This window comes from Apis dorsata, unplaced genomic scaffold, assembly GCF_000469605.1.
Source record: "Apis dorsata unplaced genomic scaffold, Apis dorsata 1.3 scaffold_61, whole genome shotgun sequence".
NCBI classification, from domain to species: domain Eukaryota; kingdom Metazoa; phylum Arthropoda; class Insecta; order Hymenoptera; family Apidae; genus Apis; species Apis dorsata.
This window is the reverse complement of record NW_006263361.1, coordinates 287884-304207: the sequence shown is the minus strand read 5'-3', so window position 1 is coordinate 304207 and position 16324 is coordinate 287884. Positions and strand designations below refer to the sequence as shown.

General features: G+C 24.1%; 3 protein-coding genes and 1 long non-coding RNA gene across 8 annotated transcripts in view; 3 read left to right on the top strand and 1 right to left on the bottom strand.

Moving 5' to 3' along the window:
• The first annotated feature begins 1569 nt into the window (after positions 1–1569).
• Positions 1570–5320, top strand: LOC102680281 (probable fatty acid-binding protein). Of its 3 annotated transcripts, XM_006609847.2 has the most exons (4): positions 1570–1794; positions 1855–1979; positions 3899–4170; positions 4770–5320. In XM_006609847.2, exons 2-4 carry the CDS (start codon positions 1907–1909, stop codon positions 4821–4823), a joined length of 399 nt encoding a protein of 132 aa, XP_006609910.1. In that variant the 5' UTR covers positions 1570–1794; positions 1855–1906; the 3' UTR covers positions 4824–5320. The 3 variants fall into 3 exon arrangements, with proteins under 3 accessions (XP_006609910.1, XP_006609909.1, XP_006609908.1); XM_006609846.2 differs by having other exon boundaries at positions 1754–1979; XM_006609845.2 differs by lacking the exons at positions 1570–1794; positions 1855–1979 and adding an exon at positions 3351–3722.
• On the bottom strand, positions 5138–7283 carry LOC102680603 (cell cycle checkpoint protein RAD1-like). The gene is made up of 7 exons (XM_006609848.2): positions 6993–7283; positions 6703–6934; positions 6403–6647; positions 6093–6317; positions 5813–6007; positions 5467–5742; positions 5138–5395 (listed from the first exon to the last, which is right to left on the bottom strand). The coding sequence occupies exons 3-7, from the start codon at positions 6493–6495 to the stop codon at positions 5366–5368; spliced, it is 819 nt and encodes a 272-aa protein (XP_006609911.1). The 5' UTR covers positions 6496–6647; positions 6703–6934; positions 6993–7283; the 3' UTR covers positions 5138–5365.
• Positions 7284–7365: 82 nt separating this feature from the next.
• On the top strand, positions 7366–10516 carry LOC102680734 (putative uncharacterized protein DDB_G0277255). Of its 3 annotated transcripts, XM_006609849.2 has the most exons (6): positions 7366–7578; positions 7681–7746; positions 7843–9881; positions 9955–10044; positions 10109–10196; positions 10274–10516. In XM_006609849.2, the coding sequence occupies exons 1-6, from the start codon at positions 7524–7526 to the stop codon at positions 10411–10413; spliced, it is 2478 nt and encodes an 825-aa protein (XP_006609912.1). In that variant the 5' UTR covers positions 7366–7523; the 3' UTR covers positions 10414–10516. The 3 variants fall into 3 exon arrangements, with proteins under 3 accessions (XP_006609912.1, XP_031371159.1, XP_031371160.1); XM_031515299.1 differs by having other exon boundaries at positions 7383–7578; positions 7681–9881; XM_031515300.1 differs by lacking the exon at positions 9955–10044 and having other exon boundaries at positions 7383–7578; positions 7681–9881.
• A 3336-nt stretch (positions 10517–13852) lies between these two features.
• Positions 13853–16324, top strand: part of LOC116186842 — a 3387-nt gene continuing 915 nt past the window's right edge. Inside the window, exons 1-2 of the long non-coding RNA XR_004151901.1 lie at positions 13853–14032; positions 15920–16010. This is a non-coding gene — a long non-coding RNA (uncharacterized LOC116186842). The remainder of the gene's footprint in view (positions 14033–15919; positions 16011–16324) is intronic.

Sequence of the window (16324 nt, the reverse complement as noted above, 5' to 3'; positions counted from 1 at the left end):
AGCTTGCGCGTCACTGCGGAGAAACCGTTGTACGGCTAGCTTGGTTTGGCATCATGGCGCTAGGCTGGCGTGCGGTTGCGGTTGCGGAGCGGAATCTATGCCGCTGCTATGCCGCAGCGTTGCCAAATCTACCCGAGACTGAAAAGACGGTGAAACCCACGAACACGTCGCGATTGCCTCCTTTCCTCTGCATGAATGTGTGTGCGACGCGTCCTCGTTGGCCGGTCGTCGCCGCCGCATTTCCAATGCGGTGATACTGGTGCGCATCGACCGCACCGGATTTATAATAATGCCGCCGGAGAAACCGGTGATCGGTTGGAACCGGTTGTAGGAGTAGTTCGATATTCATGCGCGAATACGTAAATCGTTACTATAAATAGATTACCTATGGAATTATCGAAATTCGATGTGTAATAATTTAATATTGCACAAAAGAAAATACAAAAGTAGTTGATAACCTATATGTTTGTTTATATCTTAACATTTAACACTGTTTTGTTAATATGAGATGGTTACCGATGGATTGCGTTTTTGACGTTGTTGATGCGGAATTCTCCGCAGGTTTCGACGTTGCCAGACATGATAGGCGTGCAAGTATACGTTGAAAGTGGCACGTTGCTACGCGATCATAGATACCGTGCTGAACAGGAATGGACGCGGACGCGCCGCGGTCACGTCGTCGCGTTTCCACCGCGCCATTATCGACCATGTCCGGCCGTTTGGCAAACGTAGCGAAATCGACGCCGGCTATCCATTGAATGAAACGTTATATGATCTTATCTTCCTTGTAGATCTTGTAGAAATATCTTTGTTTACAATGTTTTTCATAAATAGAAAATAGAAATTAAGTTTTAGGATGTATTTTAAATTGAATCATATGATAATGACGTATTATAAATAAAGCTCACGTAATATATATATAAGTTTTTGTGATGGAAAGTAATTAATTGTTTGTTCGCTATTAGAAATAATTAAACTCCTTTTAAGTTTAATTATTGTAAAATATCACGATTATTTGACATATCGCGCGCAAATGCTCGTTATCCAATAAACGGCAATCTTCGACATAGTCTATTGAATATTTGCGCATGATCAGAAACACATTATGCTTAAAAACATATTATAATTAAATATTTAACAATGATTTTAGTTACAACATTTAAATGATTAAATATAAATGTCAAAAAAAATATTATATATTATAATTAAAAATTCTTTCATAAAAAAAACAATTCAAATAAAAAAATAAACATTTATTGTACATCAAATATTGTATACGTGACCATTACAAAGTTACAAAATTCTTAATTGATTTTTAAATATGTATTCCGTCATTTTCTAATATGCTATATTCTTATTTCAATATAATCCTACAAACCATTATGACCATACTACTACAATAGAAATGAAAAACAAAAAAGACGCGTAAAAAAAAAAAAAAGAAAAAGAAATTCCAAAGTTCATATAAGAACAAAAGAAAAACTTCTTGCAGCAGCTGCGAATATCTCAGGAGGGGACTGTTCGAACATGCGAGCTACGCGATGGAACAAAGATAAAAGATTTTCGAATAGGAAATGGAAAAAACATGAGGAAAGACGAGCGAGAAAGAGAGATCGATCGAGGGAACGATGAAAAGGGGGTGAACGAAATGGAGTGAGAGAGGACATCGAAAGGAAAGAGGGAGGGAGAAGAAGACAGAGAGAGATATATATATATAGTTAGTTGAAACAGAGTGTACCTTTAACGCACTTCGTCCTCCCAGATCCTAGTCAGTCTAAAGCCGGCGACAAAACGGTGAACATCGGCTAATTTTTTTATTATTTCTCTGTATAATCACAACTATCGTCCTTTCAGACCTATATTCCTTGGTCACGTGTTCGAGTCCAGACAAATTTGATCGATCGTCATGCCGGACTTCCTTGGAAAGAGATACAAGCTGTACAGCAGTGAGAATTTCGACGATTTCATGAAAGCGCTCGGTAAGTATGAATAAATAGTAAGTTAATTTGATTATGTTTTAACGCGGAAGAATGTTTCTTCGTGAGTCATACATCAATATAGACATGTTTTTAGAAAGTGCAGCGATAAATTCTATTTGCGATAGGTTACATATCATTGCACGAATTTTACACGAGAGATTACATTATCAACCAGTATCATTGTTGTCGAATAGCATACATTTTATATACCGCAATCAAAATAGAATATTCATAAAAAAACGTTACATATCATGTCATATTTCACAAAATGACATTAACGACATTTTGTTGCTTGATAAGATGAATATTCTAATGAATTTGATAAGAAAGTATTATACAAAATTATTATTGAAATATAATTATGAAATTGCTTATAAAATTATTTTTAATGATTAATGTAATATGTTATTTAAATAAACTTATGATTTGTGTATCTATTATATAATATTAGATACATATATAATTAATGTTATTAAGATTAAAATAAAATAACAAATTTTAAAATATTTTGATATTGTCAGATAAACTTAAAGAATATGAACAACTAATGTTATAGAATAATCGGGAATTCCGTCCGTAGAAAATTTAATTTGGCTACAAACGAACGATCTCATTTATAATATTAGATGTATTATAATGATAAATAAGATAATCAATTTTAATATGTTGAACTATGCTCCTATGGCTGTGCAACGACCTGACCTCACGCTTAATTCCCGCCATGTGCTACAGACAGAGTCCGATTGTACTCCAATTTAGCACTTGAATTAATTTACCGGCGAGATTAATAAATCGCAATTGTCAGTCGAATCGAACTAATGTATGGTACTTATAGAGTTGAGTTAATAAAAATATATTGACCGCATTTTAAAAGATGAAATAGAATTTCAAATAAAAGATAAGATACATAATATTAGAAAATTGTCAACAATAGTTGATGCGATGAAACAAACAAGTATAACATTAGAAAGTGCAAATAATTCATTTGTCATATAACTATCAACAGTTGTATAAGCGCGTCTGCAATATTTTCGCATTCTCATTACATTATAACTGGTTATTTCATAAGATTACCGGAAATTAAATAAAAGTACAAATTCATTTTGATCGACATCGCCCACACGTTGAAGTGTTGACGAATACGAATAAAAAATAAATTATTTCTTCCTCAAGTCAAGAGTGATTGAAAATTGTATAATATTTGAATATATAAAAATACGTATATTTTTCGCAAATTCGCAATGATTATATTTCAGATTTTGTATTTGCGATCATCTTTAAGAAATATGACTAAGAATATCAATGATATATAGTTATATAACATGAATCATGTTAAATATATAGTAGACTTTTATTTTTATAGACTACACATGTAAAAAATGTTGAAAACAAATATCATATATCCAGTGTAATTTAATTCGCGCAAACAAGATTACTGTAACTTTACAACTTTTGTTTTCAAAGATATGCGTGATGCATCGTAAAATCATAATAATCATAAATAATATCGCAGAAAAGTTCAAACTTCAAAGTTTAAGTATTTGCCATTTAAATTAAGATGCGAAATTATTTTCATTGTTCAGAATATAAAATATGATAATAGCACTGCTGGTGTTCAGTCTTAACTTTACTCTCATTGGAGACGCGTCACGCTTGATTCGTTCAAAATGCTTTCGGCCTTTTATAGAAAACGTTATAAACTCCAATCGAGTGAAAATTTTGACGAGTTTATGAAAGCTTTAGGTACGAAAATCTTTTTCGATTAAATAAAAATTATTTTATATAAAATATGCTTTCAATATAATTTAAAATTTAAATATTATAATTAAAATTTTTACGATTGATTTATAAATAATTAAGTCTAAAATGAGTTTTCAAATCTGTATATTTTTTAAACATAATTTTTTTTTTTTCTTTAGGTGTAGGTATAATGACACGTAAAGTGGGCAGTAGTGTGAGTCCCGTAGTTGAACTGACGGAGAATAATGGTCTCTATACGTTGAAAACGACTAGCCCATTCAAGAACACTGAAATAAAATTCAAGCTTGGCGAGGAATTTGAAGAAGAAACGGTAGATGGAAGAAAAGTAAAGAGCGTCTGCACTTTAGATGGAAATAAACTTATTCAAGTACAAAAAGGAGAGAAGCAGACCACAATTGAAAGAGAATTCTCATCAACAGAAATGAAAGCAGTACGTATGGAAAAAATATGTAAACAAATTAGAAAGAAAAAAATTATTGCAATCTTATATATATATATCTTGTATTTCCTTTATATTCCTTTAATGCAATCTTTAGATTTTAATATCTTAGATTTAATATCTAATAGATTTTGATATCTTATTCTTTTATTATTATTTTGGTTTAATCATAAATATTGAATCTAATAAAAACTTGGAATTTAATAATTTTGATCATTAAAAAATTAGAAGTTCAATAATTGAATTTCATTTTATGCAATAGAAATTCTAGTAGAGTTAAATGACACAACGAAAGATAACGGAGCGAACATCTAATGATAATAATGTCTATCATTGGTCAAAAGGTCCGCCAATTATTATGTGCTCTTCGTGACTCGAACAATGTAATAACAAGTTCAATAATAGAATTAATAACTGTTTCAAACTTGAAAAAGAGTTTTAAAAAAATATAGGATTCATGAAAAAAATGTATACTTAGATTCATATAATAAAAATAATTTTAAATATTATATTTATATATATATATATATATATATACATAATTTTATATACATATATGAAAAAATTAATTTTTTTGTTTCATGTTACAGATCATGAAAGTTGATGATATTATATGTACAAGAGTATACAAGATTCAAGACTAAAAATTTTATTTAAGGAAATAACTTCTTCAATTAATGAATTATTTGATGATTTAAAAATTTTTTTCGCTAATGGCAATATAATATTTTTGACAAATAAAAAAAAGTAATATAAACGTTTTTTATACGCACAATAATACATGAATGTATAAATATCACTTATATTGTTTGAAAGATATGGTATTTCGCAATATAATACTCGATATTACGAAATATATGAAATATTACTAAGTAATATTAGTTTATATTCACATATACGACAAAGATTATTACATAGAGATTATTACATATTTAAAAATATATTGAAAATTTATATATTTTTTTATGCATCTTTAAATATCATTCATATGCTTTTATGTACATCATATTCATTGTGAGTATATTAAGCGAATTCACAATAAAGAATAGTTTTGAATTTCATATAAAGGCATTTTTTTTTTTATGTGATACAATAAATGGAAAGCTTTAATTACAAATCTGATAAAATAAAAGAATATTTTGAAATAATTTTTAATCAATATTTATCATCTTATCTCCATTCCAAATTATTCATCAGGATCTATTACTGGAGAAATCTGAAATATTTTATTTGTATGTATATTTATATCTAGCTTCACATTACATTTGTTAGTAAATATAAGCTTACATAATATTCTATGTAACATGTATGTCCTTCATCAGTCTTAACCATATATTGAAAACACAATAGTCCAAATGAATCAGTCCTCAATGAAACTTTATTTGCACAAGATAATGCCTTCATAGCTGGCTTAATATGTGTAAGTTTATAACTTGATGTAGCTGTTGAAGTACATTGGAAATTATCAATCAATTCACCATCATGTGGTAATTCAATATGACAAATTCCAGCTAAACCAGCTGTACTAATACGAAAGAAAGGTGGGGAAGGAGATAAAAATAGCTGTAATATTATCAAAATGTAAAATTATAGAGTTTATAATAGAATTATTAAATATTAAATTATGCTTTACCTCAATCAAATCACTACTTGAATCAAGCTCAGATAAGATATCTTTTAACAATTCAGTTTGAAGAACTACTTTATTCAAAACATTTTCCGGTTCAAGATGAAAATCTAACAATTCATCAGGTTCTTGTGTTTTTAAAGAACAATCTGTTATAATACCATCTTCTTCAATAAGAACTGTTACAGGATGTCCATTAGCCTATTCAAAAATTTTTTCTTATTAATATTTTTAACATATTTTAATTATATATATTCATAATATTTATAATGTATTTTAACTATACTTTATAAAAAAGTTGCAAAGCTACAGAACTTCCTTGGCAATTTATATTACTCCAAAACATACAAAGGCATTCCACTAATATATTTAAATTAACTTTAAAAATTACATCTTCTTTCAAATTGAATATTTGAAATACATGAGTTGGAATATAAGCACTAGCTTGCATACATTTTGCATCTTCTACAGTTATTTTCAAACCATTTTCAGTACCAAAACATGTAGCATTCTATAAATAAAATATAAATTTTTCAAATCAAATATATTTTATTTATTATTAAAAGTTTCAATAGAATATCTTAATATAATTGTACCTCTTTAAAATTAATTGCTTTTAATAATTGTACTATGGTTTTAAGATTTCCTAACTTTGCAACTAATGAATTAGTTTCTACTTCAGGATACATATTGTTTATTTGAAACTTGATATAATAACAAATTTTGAAATTGTTTTTCTGTTATATATTGATGAGATAATTTTCTTTTTGTAACTGCAGCTAACCAAGCTGCTAAAACATGTTTGCAAGTAAACAAAGATCTATTATTTAATACTTGACACCTAAAAATATTTCACTATTATTATGAGTATTTAAAAAATTTAAAAGTTCTAATACCTAAAAGAACCACAAATACAATAGTTTATGTCAGGAAAGAGTATATATATTGTTCCTGACAATCCCTTAATCTGTACTAAATATCTGGAATTATTTCTATCACTATGAGGCGCAACATTAGGATTTTCAGAAGGAAAGATATGAGTTATACGTTCTTGTTCATATAATTCTAGTGCTCTTTCAAATACATTACCAAAAATATTGTATAAATTTAATAAAACATTATCTAAAACTGAAATTATTAATTAATATATAAAAAATTAATAATTATAAAATATTATAATGCACACATTTTTGTTCTTTTTCAAAACTTTCAGCTGCTTCTTTTAACACTTTATATACAAATTCTGCATATTTTATATCACATGTATTAAATGAAAAAGTATTTAATGTTTGATTAATTGATGATTGTTCAGTAACACTCATTGAAAATTGTTTGATTAAATCTTAATAATCTGTGTTAATATAAATATCCCTAAGGAAATATAAATAAAAAAAGAAAAATGACAAATTATAATCTCAAAGAATTATCTTAATATTATTTAATATCATTTCAAACAATTATACACGTTAAGAAATAACAATTAAGAAATATTCAAACATCTTCAGATTGTAATTATTTGTATTTCTATTTAGCCAACATAAATTATAGATTATTTCCTATATAATTTTTTAATATGTTGGCATTACTGATAATTTAAAATTGGTTGATGGTAGCAATTCGTAACGTTTCTAACGGATGATATATAGTGTTGTTTCAAAAAAATTAATAATAGGTGTAAAATTGAGTGCAATTAACACATTAGAATTAGAATATAAAAATGAGTCGACATAGAAGACGAGCTAATGATTTTATAGATTCCTTAGATAGCATTCGTAAGTAAAACACAGATTTACACAGTATTTAGTATTGTAACTTTTTTCGTAAATAATATATTATCTTTTTTTATATAATAACCAAATAATATTCTTTTTTAGGACATTCTGAAATTGATTCTGATTCACTTTGTTCGATATCTCAAGACAATTCGAATGAAGTTGGAAGTAAATATATTAATACCAATGATAGTATAATCAGTGATATTAATAATAAATATTCCTCTACTTTAGCTAATAATTCTTTGAAACATTCCTTTACAGAAAATCTATCAATTTTTAAATCTGCCCCAGATTTAAATAAACGTATTGATTTTTTTCAAGTTGAACAATTATGCACTGAAATGAATGATAATAAAGAAAATGATCCTCAATGTTCTATGAAAAACAATAATATATGTAACAAGTTGTCAAATACTATTAATACTAAAAAACAAAGTATAGATTCAAACATTAAATTAGAATCTAATCCAATAAATGAAAATTCAAAAAGGGATACCAATTACAATATAAACAATAATAAAACAAATGTAAATTTGTTCTCAGAATATCAAGATAAACATGTAAATAATGGAACATTTGAAGCAATTCTTTGTTCATTAGATGATCAAGTTAATCAAATAAGAGATAAAAAACAAATCTGGAAACGTTTATCTAACAAATTTATGCATTCACCAGAAAACTTTACTGAAAAGCTTTTAACTATCATCGAAGAATCTGTCATAAATAATGATAATGATGTAAATGAAACATCTGCGATAGATTTAAGTAGATTAACAACAGAATTCAGAAAAATGTGCAAATTTATAGAAAATGAATCTCAACCTGAATGGCCTGAATCACCAGTGTGTACTTTTTCATGTTTAGAACAAATATCTATAAATTCTACACATAATACACCTCTTCATATGAAACAGAATAAAAATGAAATGTTATGTTCTCCCATAAATAGGTCTACATCTGTTACACCTATTTCTGGTATAGATATAATTAAAAAACGATTTTTTGCTAAAATATCAAAAAATAATACTAGTGGAAGTATTGAAAATCTGAGTAGTACATCATTTGAACATTTGGAAGCTCAATGTAACCAATTATTTCCTAAAGAAAAAGAACATTCTAAAACTTTATGTAAATCTTTATCAATGTCTTCTTTATTGAGTATGAGTGAGATCTATAATAAATGTGAGCAACAAATGGCATCACTGAATGTATCTATAGGTGATATAACTTCAGAAGAAAATATACTATTAAATACTCCAAAATCATCAAATAAATATTTATGTCAAAGTCCATCTTCAATATTTACAAAGAAATTAGAATTTAATTGTTCAACATTGAAAGAATTACACAACAAATCAAAAGATGATCAATGTAATGATATTTCATATTCTAAGAAAAAATCTAGAAAAATAAATGAAAAACCTGATTTCAATAAAACAATATCTGATAAATTTAAAAGTAGTTTTGAAATATTAGATCCAGATGAATTAGAGAAAACACTTTTACAAGATATAGCAGAAAAAAGAAAAAGATGTCTTAATACAGCAAGAATTATTTCAGAAATTAATGCAGATCCTGAAGCAATAGAGGCACAAAAAACATTAAGAATATCTCCTGATAATGAGTTAAATTCATTGAATGATGAAACTAAGTTTTTGCAAACTTTAGTATCTTGTAAAGATTATCAAACATATTTAGAAAAACATAAACCTCTTTTAAAAATACTTCAAAATTCGAATTCTAATGCAAATGAAAATAGTTTTAGAAAAACTCAAAAATCAGACATAAAATTTGAGGAAAATTCAGTTTTACAAAAAAAAATTTTAGGACTTTTAAGTCCAAATATAAAATCTTGTAATCTACATAGATCATCACAATCAAAAAAACAAAAAGAAAAAAATGAAGAGAAAATAGAAAATAAAAAACCAAAACTTTTTGTCACACCAGGAGAAACTCCTCCAAATAAAAATAATAGAAAGAAAAAAGTATATTTCCCTAATATGCAAAGTCCTGTAAAACATATTGTAAAAAGTCCACATGCAGAAGGCTTATATCGATTAAATTATAATACTATAATATCACCAGTGGGTATGTATATAAGAGGTACTGATACACAACTTATAAAAAATATACATGCTAAAACAGATCAGTTATTGCTTACACCTGTGAAAAAAAATGTTGAAGTATCATTAAATAGAAATTCAAAACAAAATATTTCATCAAAAGGCATACATAAAACTGAAGGAATCCCACCACTCAAGATTAATTTATCTCCTAAAATAAATACAAATAAACAAGAGGTAAATATAAATTTTGTTTAAATACTATATTAATCATATTTTATTTTGTTAATTTTTTTTTTATTTTTATAAGACAACAAAAACTTTAGAAAATTTCAGTACACCTGAAAATCAATTTGTACTTCCTAGAGTTTCATATAAACTTCCTTTACAAATTAAAACGGTATGTTTTATTTTTTTATATTTTTTCTTTATTCTGAAAATGTGTTCATTCATTACATTTTTAGATAACGAGAAACAAATCATGTAAGCAAGGAACTCGCGTTAAGAAATTATTGGAAACTGCTCAAAGTAAAATTGTTATCCGACATCAAGGTATATATATATACAATTATGAAAAAATATATTAGTTTTATAATTTATGTTTACTTATTTAAAAAAATTTTCTACAGGTCGGATTAATTCGGTACAGAAAGGAAAGGATACAACAGATATTGGAATGTATGAAATTAATTATGAACCTGAAGATGAATCTATACATATTGAACAAACTGCTAATAAAACAAATTTTATTAATAAATGGAAAAATTAAACAGAATGTGAATTGCATATTTGCAATAATGTTGATATTTTATATTTTCATTATAATTGAAAAAAGCAATTATTTTTAATAAAGTATATATAATCTTGTTTAATTTTTAATTATATTTTTTCCAAAAAAATTCGATATAAATTTTTCTCTCTTCAATTTATTAAGTAATATAAAATAATATTCATCATAAAATTCTTTTTTAATTTATTCTTCCTTAATTTCATTTTATATTTTTAAAAGATTTCAAAAAAAAAAAATAAAAATAAATATAATCATTCTAATTATAAACTGACCTATTATTTTCGTAAAATTTCTAGAATGAACTAAACTTAATTCATTTGAGCGTTACTGTTCTTATCTCGTAATGTTGTGTAACGTGCAACATTTCTCATTGGGCTCGTGCTGCTAAAGCAGGGATGTAAACTATACATTTGTACCTTTTATTTCCTAATCTTTAATAATAGAATTTGATAAAAATAAAAATATGTATTTTATACATAGATTGATTTAAAATAATAGAATTGTTATAGGTTAAAATTTTCTTTTATCAATAATTTCTAAAATTCCTATTGTTCTAATATGTATAATGCAAGATTTTAATATAGTAACACAAAATAATATTTAAAAAATTATAAATATTTTAGATAGAACTTAGTACTTGGAAATATATGAAATAGTTTAAAATTATAAATAATATAAATAATTGCAAATATTAAATAAAAAAAATTAAAATTTTGAATAGTAAAATTTAGTATGAAGTTTGAATTGATACGTTCCTGATTTGCGCATGGCACGTTAGTTGCACACGACATTAAGATATGTTAGTATAAGAGCGTTCGTGGTAGGAGATGATCGATAAATTTGAACGAGTACGACCGAACTAACAAGTGATCAGTCAGCTTTCGAAGAATTTAAATCGTGATAATCATAATCATCTACAAGTGAAAATGCCGGGACCAGATTGCGATAAATGTGCAGGTAAGAATTAATTTAAAATATGAGAAATTTTATTTCTTTATGAAAGAATTTTCTTTCTATAATATATAAATTTTTATTAAAATTCTAATGTTCGCAATTCTTTAAATTATTATTAAATTTTGTTTATCTTAATATTTTTTAACGTGTCATTTTTTATTATAATATTAATTTGATGTGTAAATTTTTACATTTACTTTATATTATTTTTTGCTTGCAATTATTATTATTTATTATAATAATATATAATAATAATAATATTAATATTTCGATATTTCATATTTTAATTAATAATATTAAATAATTAAAAATTTTTAGAAGATGCGAAATTTTTTTGAAATTGATGATACAACAGTTTATGTTATTAATTTATAGGGAATGTAGTGAAATAATTTATTCATTAAACGTTATTACGGGCAATATTCAATCCATGAGATTAACCAATTTATCTATATATTTTTTTATGTGTACTTAATAGAAATTTCCGCATTTATATTTAATAAAATAATTTAAGCTTTTTTTTAAAAATATTGATTTAAAAATCAATATTTAATCATCTTTTATTACAGATAAATGCCAAAAATGTCAATGTGGCGACAAATGCAAGTGTGGCGATTCGGGATGCGGTGGTAAAAATTTTTTATTTAAATTATTTTCAGATTTTTAATTTCAATTTTTTCAAATTTTTATATTATAAAAATTATACTTTATTTCTTAGATTCTCTTGTAATTCTTGTAATTCTTGTAATATATAATTTATAATATATAAAAGTTTCATCGAAAGAATGTAGTAATAGTATTCTATGTTCACTGTATTCTTTTCTTTGTAAACGAGAGCAGTGACCGTTTAATGGTAACTATTATTCATGTCGGTTCTGCGTACAGTCCAGTTCAGTTTGCATTCCATGAAACAAATGATTTTTATAATTTTCACAAATTATTTATTTGAAAATTTTATGTGCAAAATATTTTCATAACTTTTTAAGTTTTGAATTTTAAAAATTTATTACAAATAACTATTATTAAATATTTTCTAATCTTCTCTATATGCTGTTATAGACAAATGCTGCTGTAAATCTGGTGGACAATGTAGTTGCAAGACTTGCAAGTGCTAATCTGCAAGCAGGATGCTAATAAATTGATCAGCATTAAGAATGAATATTCCAACTTTAAATATCACCATTATCTAGTTATGCTTTCTTTACTATGCTTATTCTTTAATATCATGAAAATTTATTAAAAAATCGAATTATCGAATTTATTATATTAGTATTATATGTACTAATAAATAAAAGTATTAAAAATTGTTTTTTTTTCATATCTTTTATGAAATTATGTATTTTATAAAATTGTTAACTTTTTATTGAGTGAAATATAATAGAGACTTAACAAAATAAAAGATTTAATTTTTTTTCTAAAATTATAATCAAACTTATTAATGATTTATTAATTTACTAATTATAACTTATTAATTATGAACCGTTTTAGCAATAGTTCATGAAAAACAATTAATAAATTAAGTAATTATTAACTTAAATAATATTTTTATTATTTTCATTGGAAGAAATTATACCGTAGAACATTTATATATAAAATTTATATAATTGTAGGAATAAATAGAATAATATTTATCATTTGTTGATTTACCTCTTATAGATAAACTGATTAAATAGTAATAGTAAGAAAAAAATTTTTTTATGCCAATTTTATTTTTTTATCATTTTTTATCATTTTTTATTATTATTTATCATTTTCTATCATTTTTTTCACTTTTTATTATAAAGAATGCTTCAAAATTTTTTTTATTCCTTTATAATATTAGATCAGACTTATTTGTTTAAATTTCAGTATTGTAATCGAGTGTATTGTAACTCGTGTTAAAATATTAATGTTATATATTCAAGTATATCATGTATTATGTGTTGTCAGATCATCATTTTAGAAATACAACAGAAAATATAGTATATTTTTTACATTAAAGATTAAGATATTGCAGTTTTGAAAGAAAATAAAGCATGTTTAATTATATTTATTTTGTACTTTTCCTAATAATAAAAAATAATAAATAAAAAATAATAGTAATAAAAAATAAATAAAAAATAATATGTAAATATCTTACAATAAAATAATGAATAAAAAATATATAAATATATATATTTTTATATATTATATTTATATATATTTTATTTTATAAATTAAATAACTTAAATAATTTAAATAATTTAATGATTAAATAAAGAAGTAAATAAATAAATAAATTGACGCATATATAATAAATGAAACTAAAAAGAAATCTGCAAAAAAGTTTCTACAAATAAATCACTAGACAAATAATCGTTAAATAAATTAATAATAAAAGAATATATAATATAAAAGTCAAATAAGTAAATAATAAATTAAAAATTAATAATATATTAAATAAATTAATAATCTACTCTTAATTTATTTTTTAATATATAAATATAATTAAAATATATTATGTAATATTTTAATTTTTCGCGTGATTTCGATTATAGAATTTGCTTACGCCAATCAGAAAGCCGTTAGGCGAACTGTGGCGTACGGCGTCAGTCTCTTGTGGAAAGTCATCGTGATAGGACGCGTATTTGTAACTAGCTTTGCTGATTTGAATACGCAGTAGTAAGTAATTATATCATATTCTATTATCGAATTTATAAAATTTTATTAATTTTGTTTATTTAATAATTTATTCATTATTTAATATTTATTCATTAATAACGAAATTAATTAGTATTTTGAGTTTCTTTGTTCTTTTTGTGATTGAGATAGTTTATGCTTTGTTGAGATTCTTATTTGTTATTTTAACTTAATATAGTTTTTTTATACATTTGTTTTACGATTTTGATTTTTATTTAAACAAATTGCTATTCGATTATATTAGATGTCGGGATTTTCAAACAGACATTCAAAAAGGAAAAATGATTTATAATACGTATTTATAATTTTTAAGAGATAATTTTGATATTTTATTTCTTTTAATAAAAATAGATTTATTTAGAATAGATAATATAGTCTTTTTTATTCGCATTAAAACAGATGTATAAAAATTTTATTTTATCAAATTAAATTATATCAGTGATATAATAGTATTGATATATCAGTATTGCGTTTCTAATGTACATCTAATATATTTAGAAACGCAATTATACTTATATCTGTATAATGTTTATATATTTTTCTTTCTTTTTCGTTCAATGTTATGCTCGAGGCTGTTGGCATTTTTTTCATAATATGGCGTTTCTAAGACATTGGATTTGTTACGCTCGATATGTTTCGACATGTTTCGATTTGTTACCGAATTGCTGCGTATTTCTCTTCTCTAATTCATAATCGAAATTGTGAATATCGAAGTGTACATATTATCAATATTCATGGTGATAGTAATTTTATTGTATTCTTGACGTAATTTATTTGTTACGAAATTATTACGTATATATTTTTTTTCTTAATTATATTTTATTATTTTATTATTTTATTATATTATTTTATTATTATTATTACTATTATTCATATATTATTATTCAACCAATTACACGTTTATTACTATAATCTTTTGAGAACATTCTAAATTCGTTTTTTTTTAATTATCATTTATTTGACAATTATGATTTCAACTATTTCCGTTTGTTATAATTTTTTAAAATGGCTTTTGACTTTGATTATTAAATTATTAATTTTAATAATTTTCCTTGTAATGTTAATTAAAATAATTGATCAATTTTATTCATTTTATGAATTTATTTGATAAAAATTTTTTTTTTGTGGTTATTATCTAATTACTACTGATCCAATTTCAAAGGTGAGAAAAGTTTCCAATATGGATGCCATTATATTTTTTGAAAGAGAAAATTAATTTTTGTTATATTTATTCTTATACGATCGATTTTTACTTTATTATTTCAAAGAATATTTATTCTTTCATAATGAACATTTATCACAAATTATTTAAATTATAATTAACCCTTCTGTTTAAATAATAATTTAAAAATATTTATTCTTATATGAAATTTTTTTTCATGAAAAATTGATAATTACCAATTTGTAAGTTAAAAAAAAATAAATATTTTCTGAAATAAATAAATTCAGAAAGAATAAAAAATAAAAAAGAATGAGAAGAATATTTTTTTTTGTAGATTTTTTTTTCCTTCTTCCTTCCAATATTAAATAGCTTTATTTTCAGAAGAATATTGTGACTGCGTATACAATGTAAAGTTAATGTTTGCTTCGTAACAGTTTTTTGATATTTTAAAGTACATTAGTTTTAATTAAATTTATTTATTATAATTGCATAATCAGTGTTTGTTCGCCGATTGTAAATTAAATGGATGCGTAGTTTTTTTAATTTTATTTTTTTTAAATATTCGTTTTTGAAGATTATAGGATAGAGTCAGTGAGTTTTTTTTAAGGAAAGAAGGCAAAGAAATAATTTTTATATATTTTTCATTTATTTCAATTTTTTTAAATAATCAGTAAAAATATTTAAATTATGGTATTCTACGTTTTGTTACAGTTTCCATTTCTTCATATTCGATGGCTATTTTGCAATGATATTCTAGAGATTACATCAGCATTGATGACAGAGTAGATTTTTGCATTTATTGGTAAGTCACATATATATTTATGTTTTTCTAGTCATTCGATCATCGGAATAAAAAGTTCGAATTGACACGGATGACTAATTGTATACATAGATTTTTGTACATAACCACGAATATTTATTATAGCCGTAAGTAATCAATTTTTTTTTGTATTTTATCCATTAAATCAAAATAAATCTTTCTGAAATGTCATGTTTTTAACAAAATGATATTGAAAATTATGTATTTTAATATATATATATATATAATTTAAATAATAATAAATAATAATAAATAATAATAAATATAATTTAAATAATAAAATTATTTTAATGTAT

Excerpts from the sequence above, each read along its gene's own strand:
- LOC102680281 (XM_006609845.2), top strand. The coding sequence starts at position 3,647 with ATGCTTTCGGCCTTTTATAGAAAACGTTATAAACTCCAATCGAGTGAA. Across the intron at positions 3,723-3,898 it reads CGAGTTTATGAAAGCTTTAG|GTGTAGGTATAATGACACGT; the intron begins GTACGAAAATCT and ends TTTTTTCTTTAG. Across the intron at positions 4,171-4,769 it reads CATCAACAGAAATGAAAGCA|ATCATGAAAGTTGATGATAT; the intron begins GTACGTATGGAA and ends TTCATGTTACAG.
- LOC102680603 (XM_006609848.2), bottom strand. The coding sequence starts at position 6,495 with ATGTATCCTGAAGTAGAAACTAATTCATTAGTTGCAAAGTTAGGAAAT. Across the intron at positions 6,008-6,092 it reads CTTTGCAACTTTTTTATAAA|GCTAATGGACATCCTGTAAC; the intron begins GTATAGTTAAAA and ends ATTTTTGAATAG. Across the intron at positions 5,396-5,466 it reads CATGTTACATAGAATATTAT|ATTTCTCCAGTAATAGATCC; the intron begins GTAAGCTTATAT and ends AAAATATTTCAG.
- LOC102680734 (XM_031515299.1), top strand. The coding sequence starts at position 7,524 with ATGAGTCGACATAGAAGACGAGCTAATGATTTTATAGATTCCTTAGAT. Across the intron at positions 7,579-7,680 it reads AGATTCCTTAGATAGCATTC|GACATTCTGAAATTGATTCT; the intron begins GTAAGTAAAACA and ends ATTCTTTTTTAG. Across the intron at positions 10,045-10,108 it reads TTCCTTTACAAATTAAAACG|ATAACGAGAAACAAATCATG; the intron begins GTATGTTTTATT and ends TTACATTTTTAG.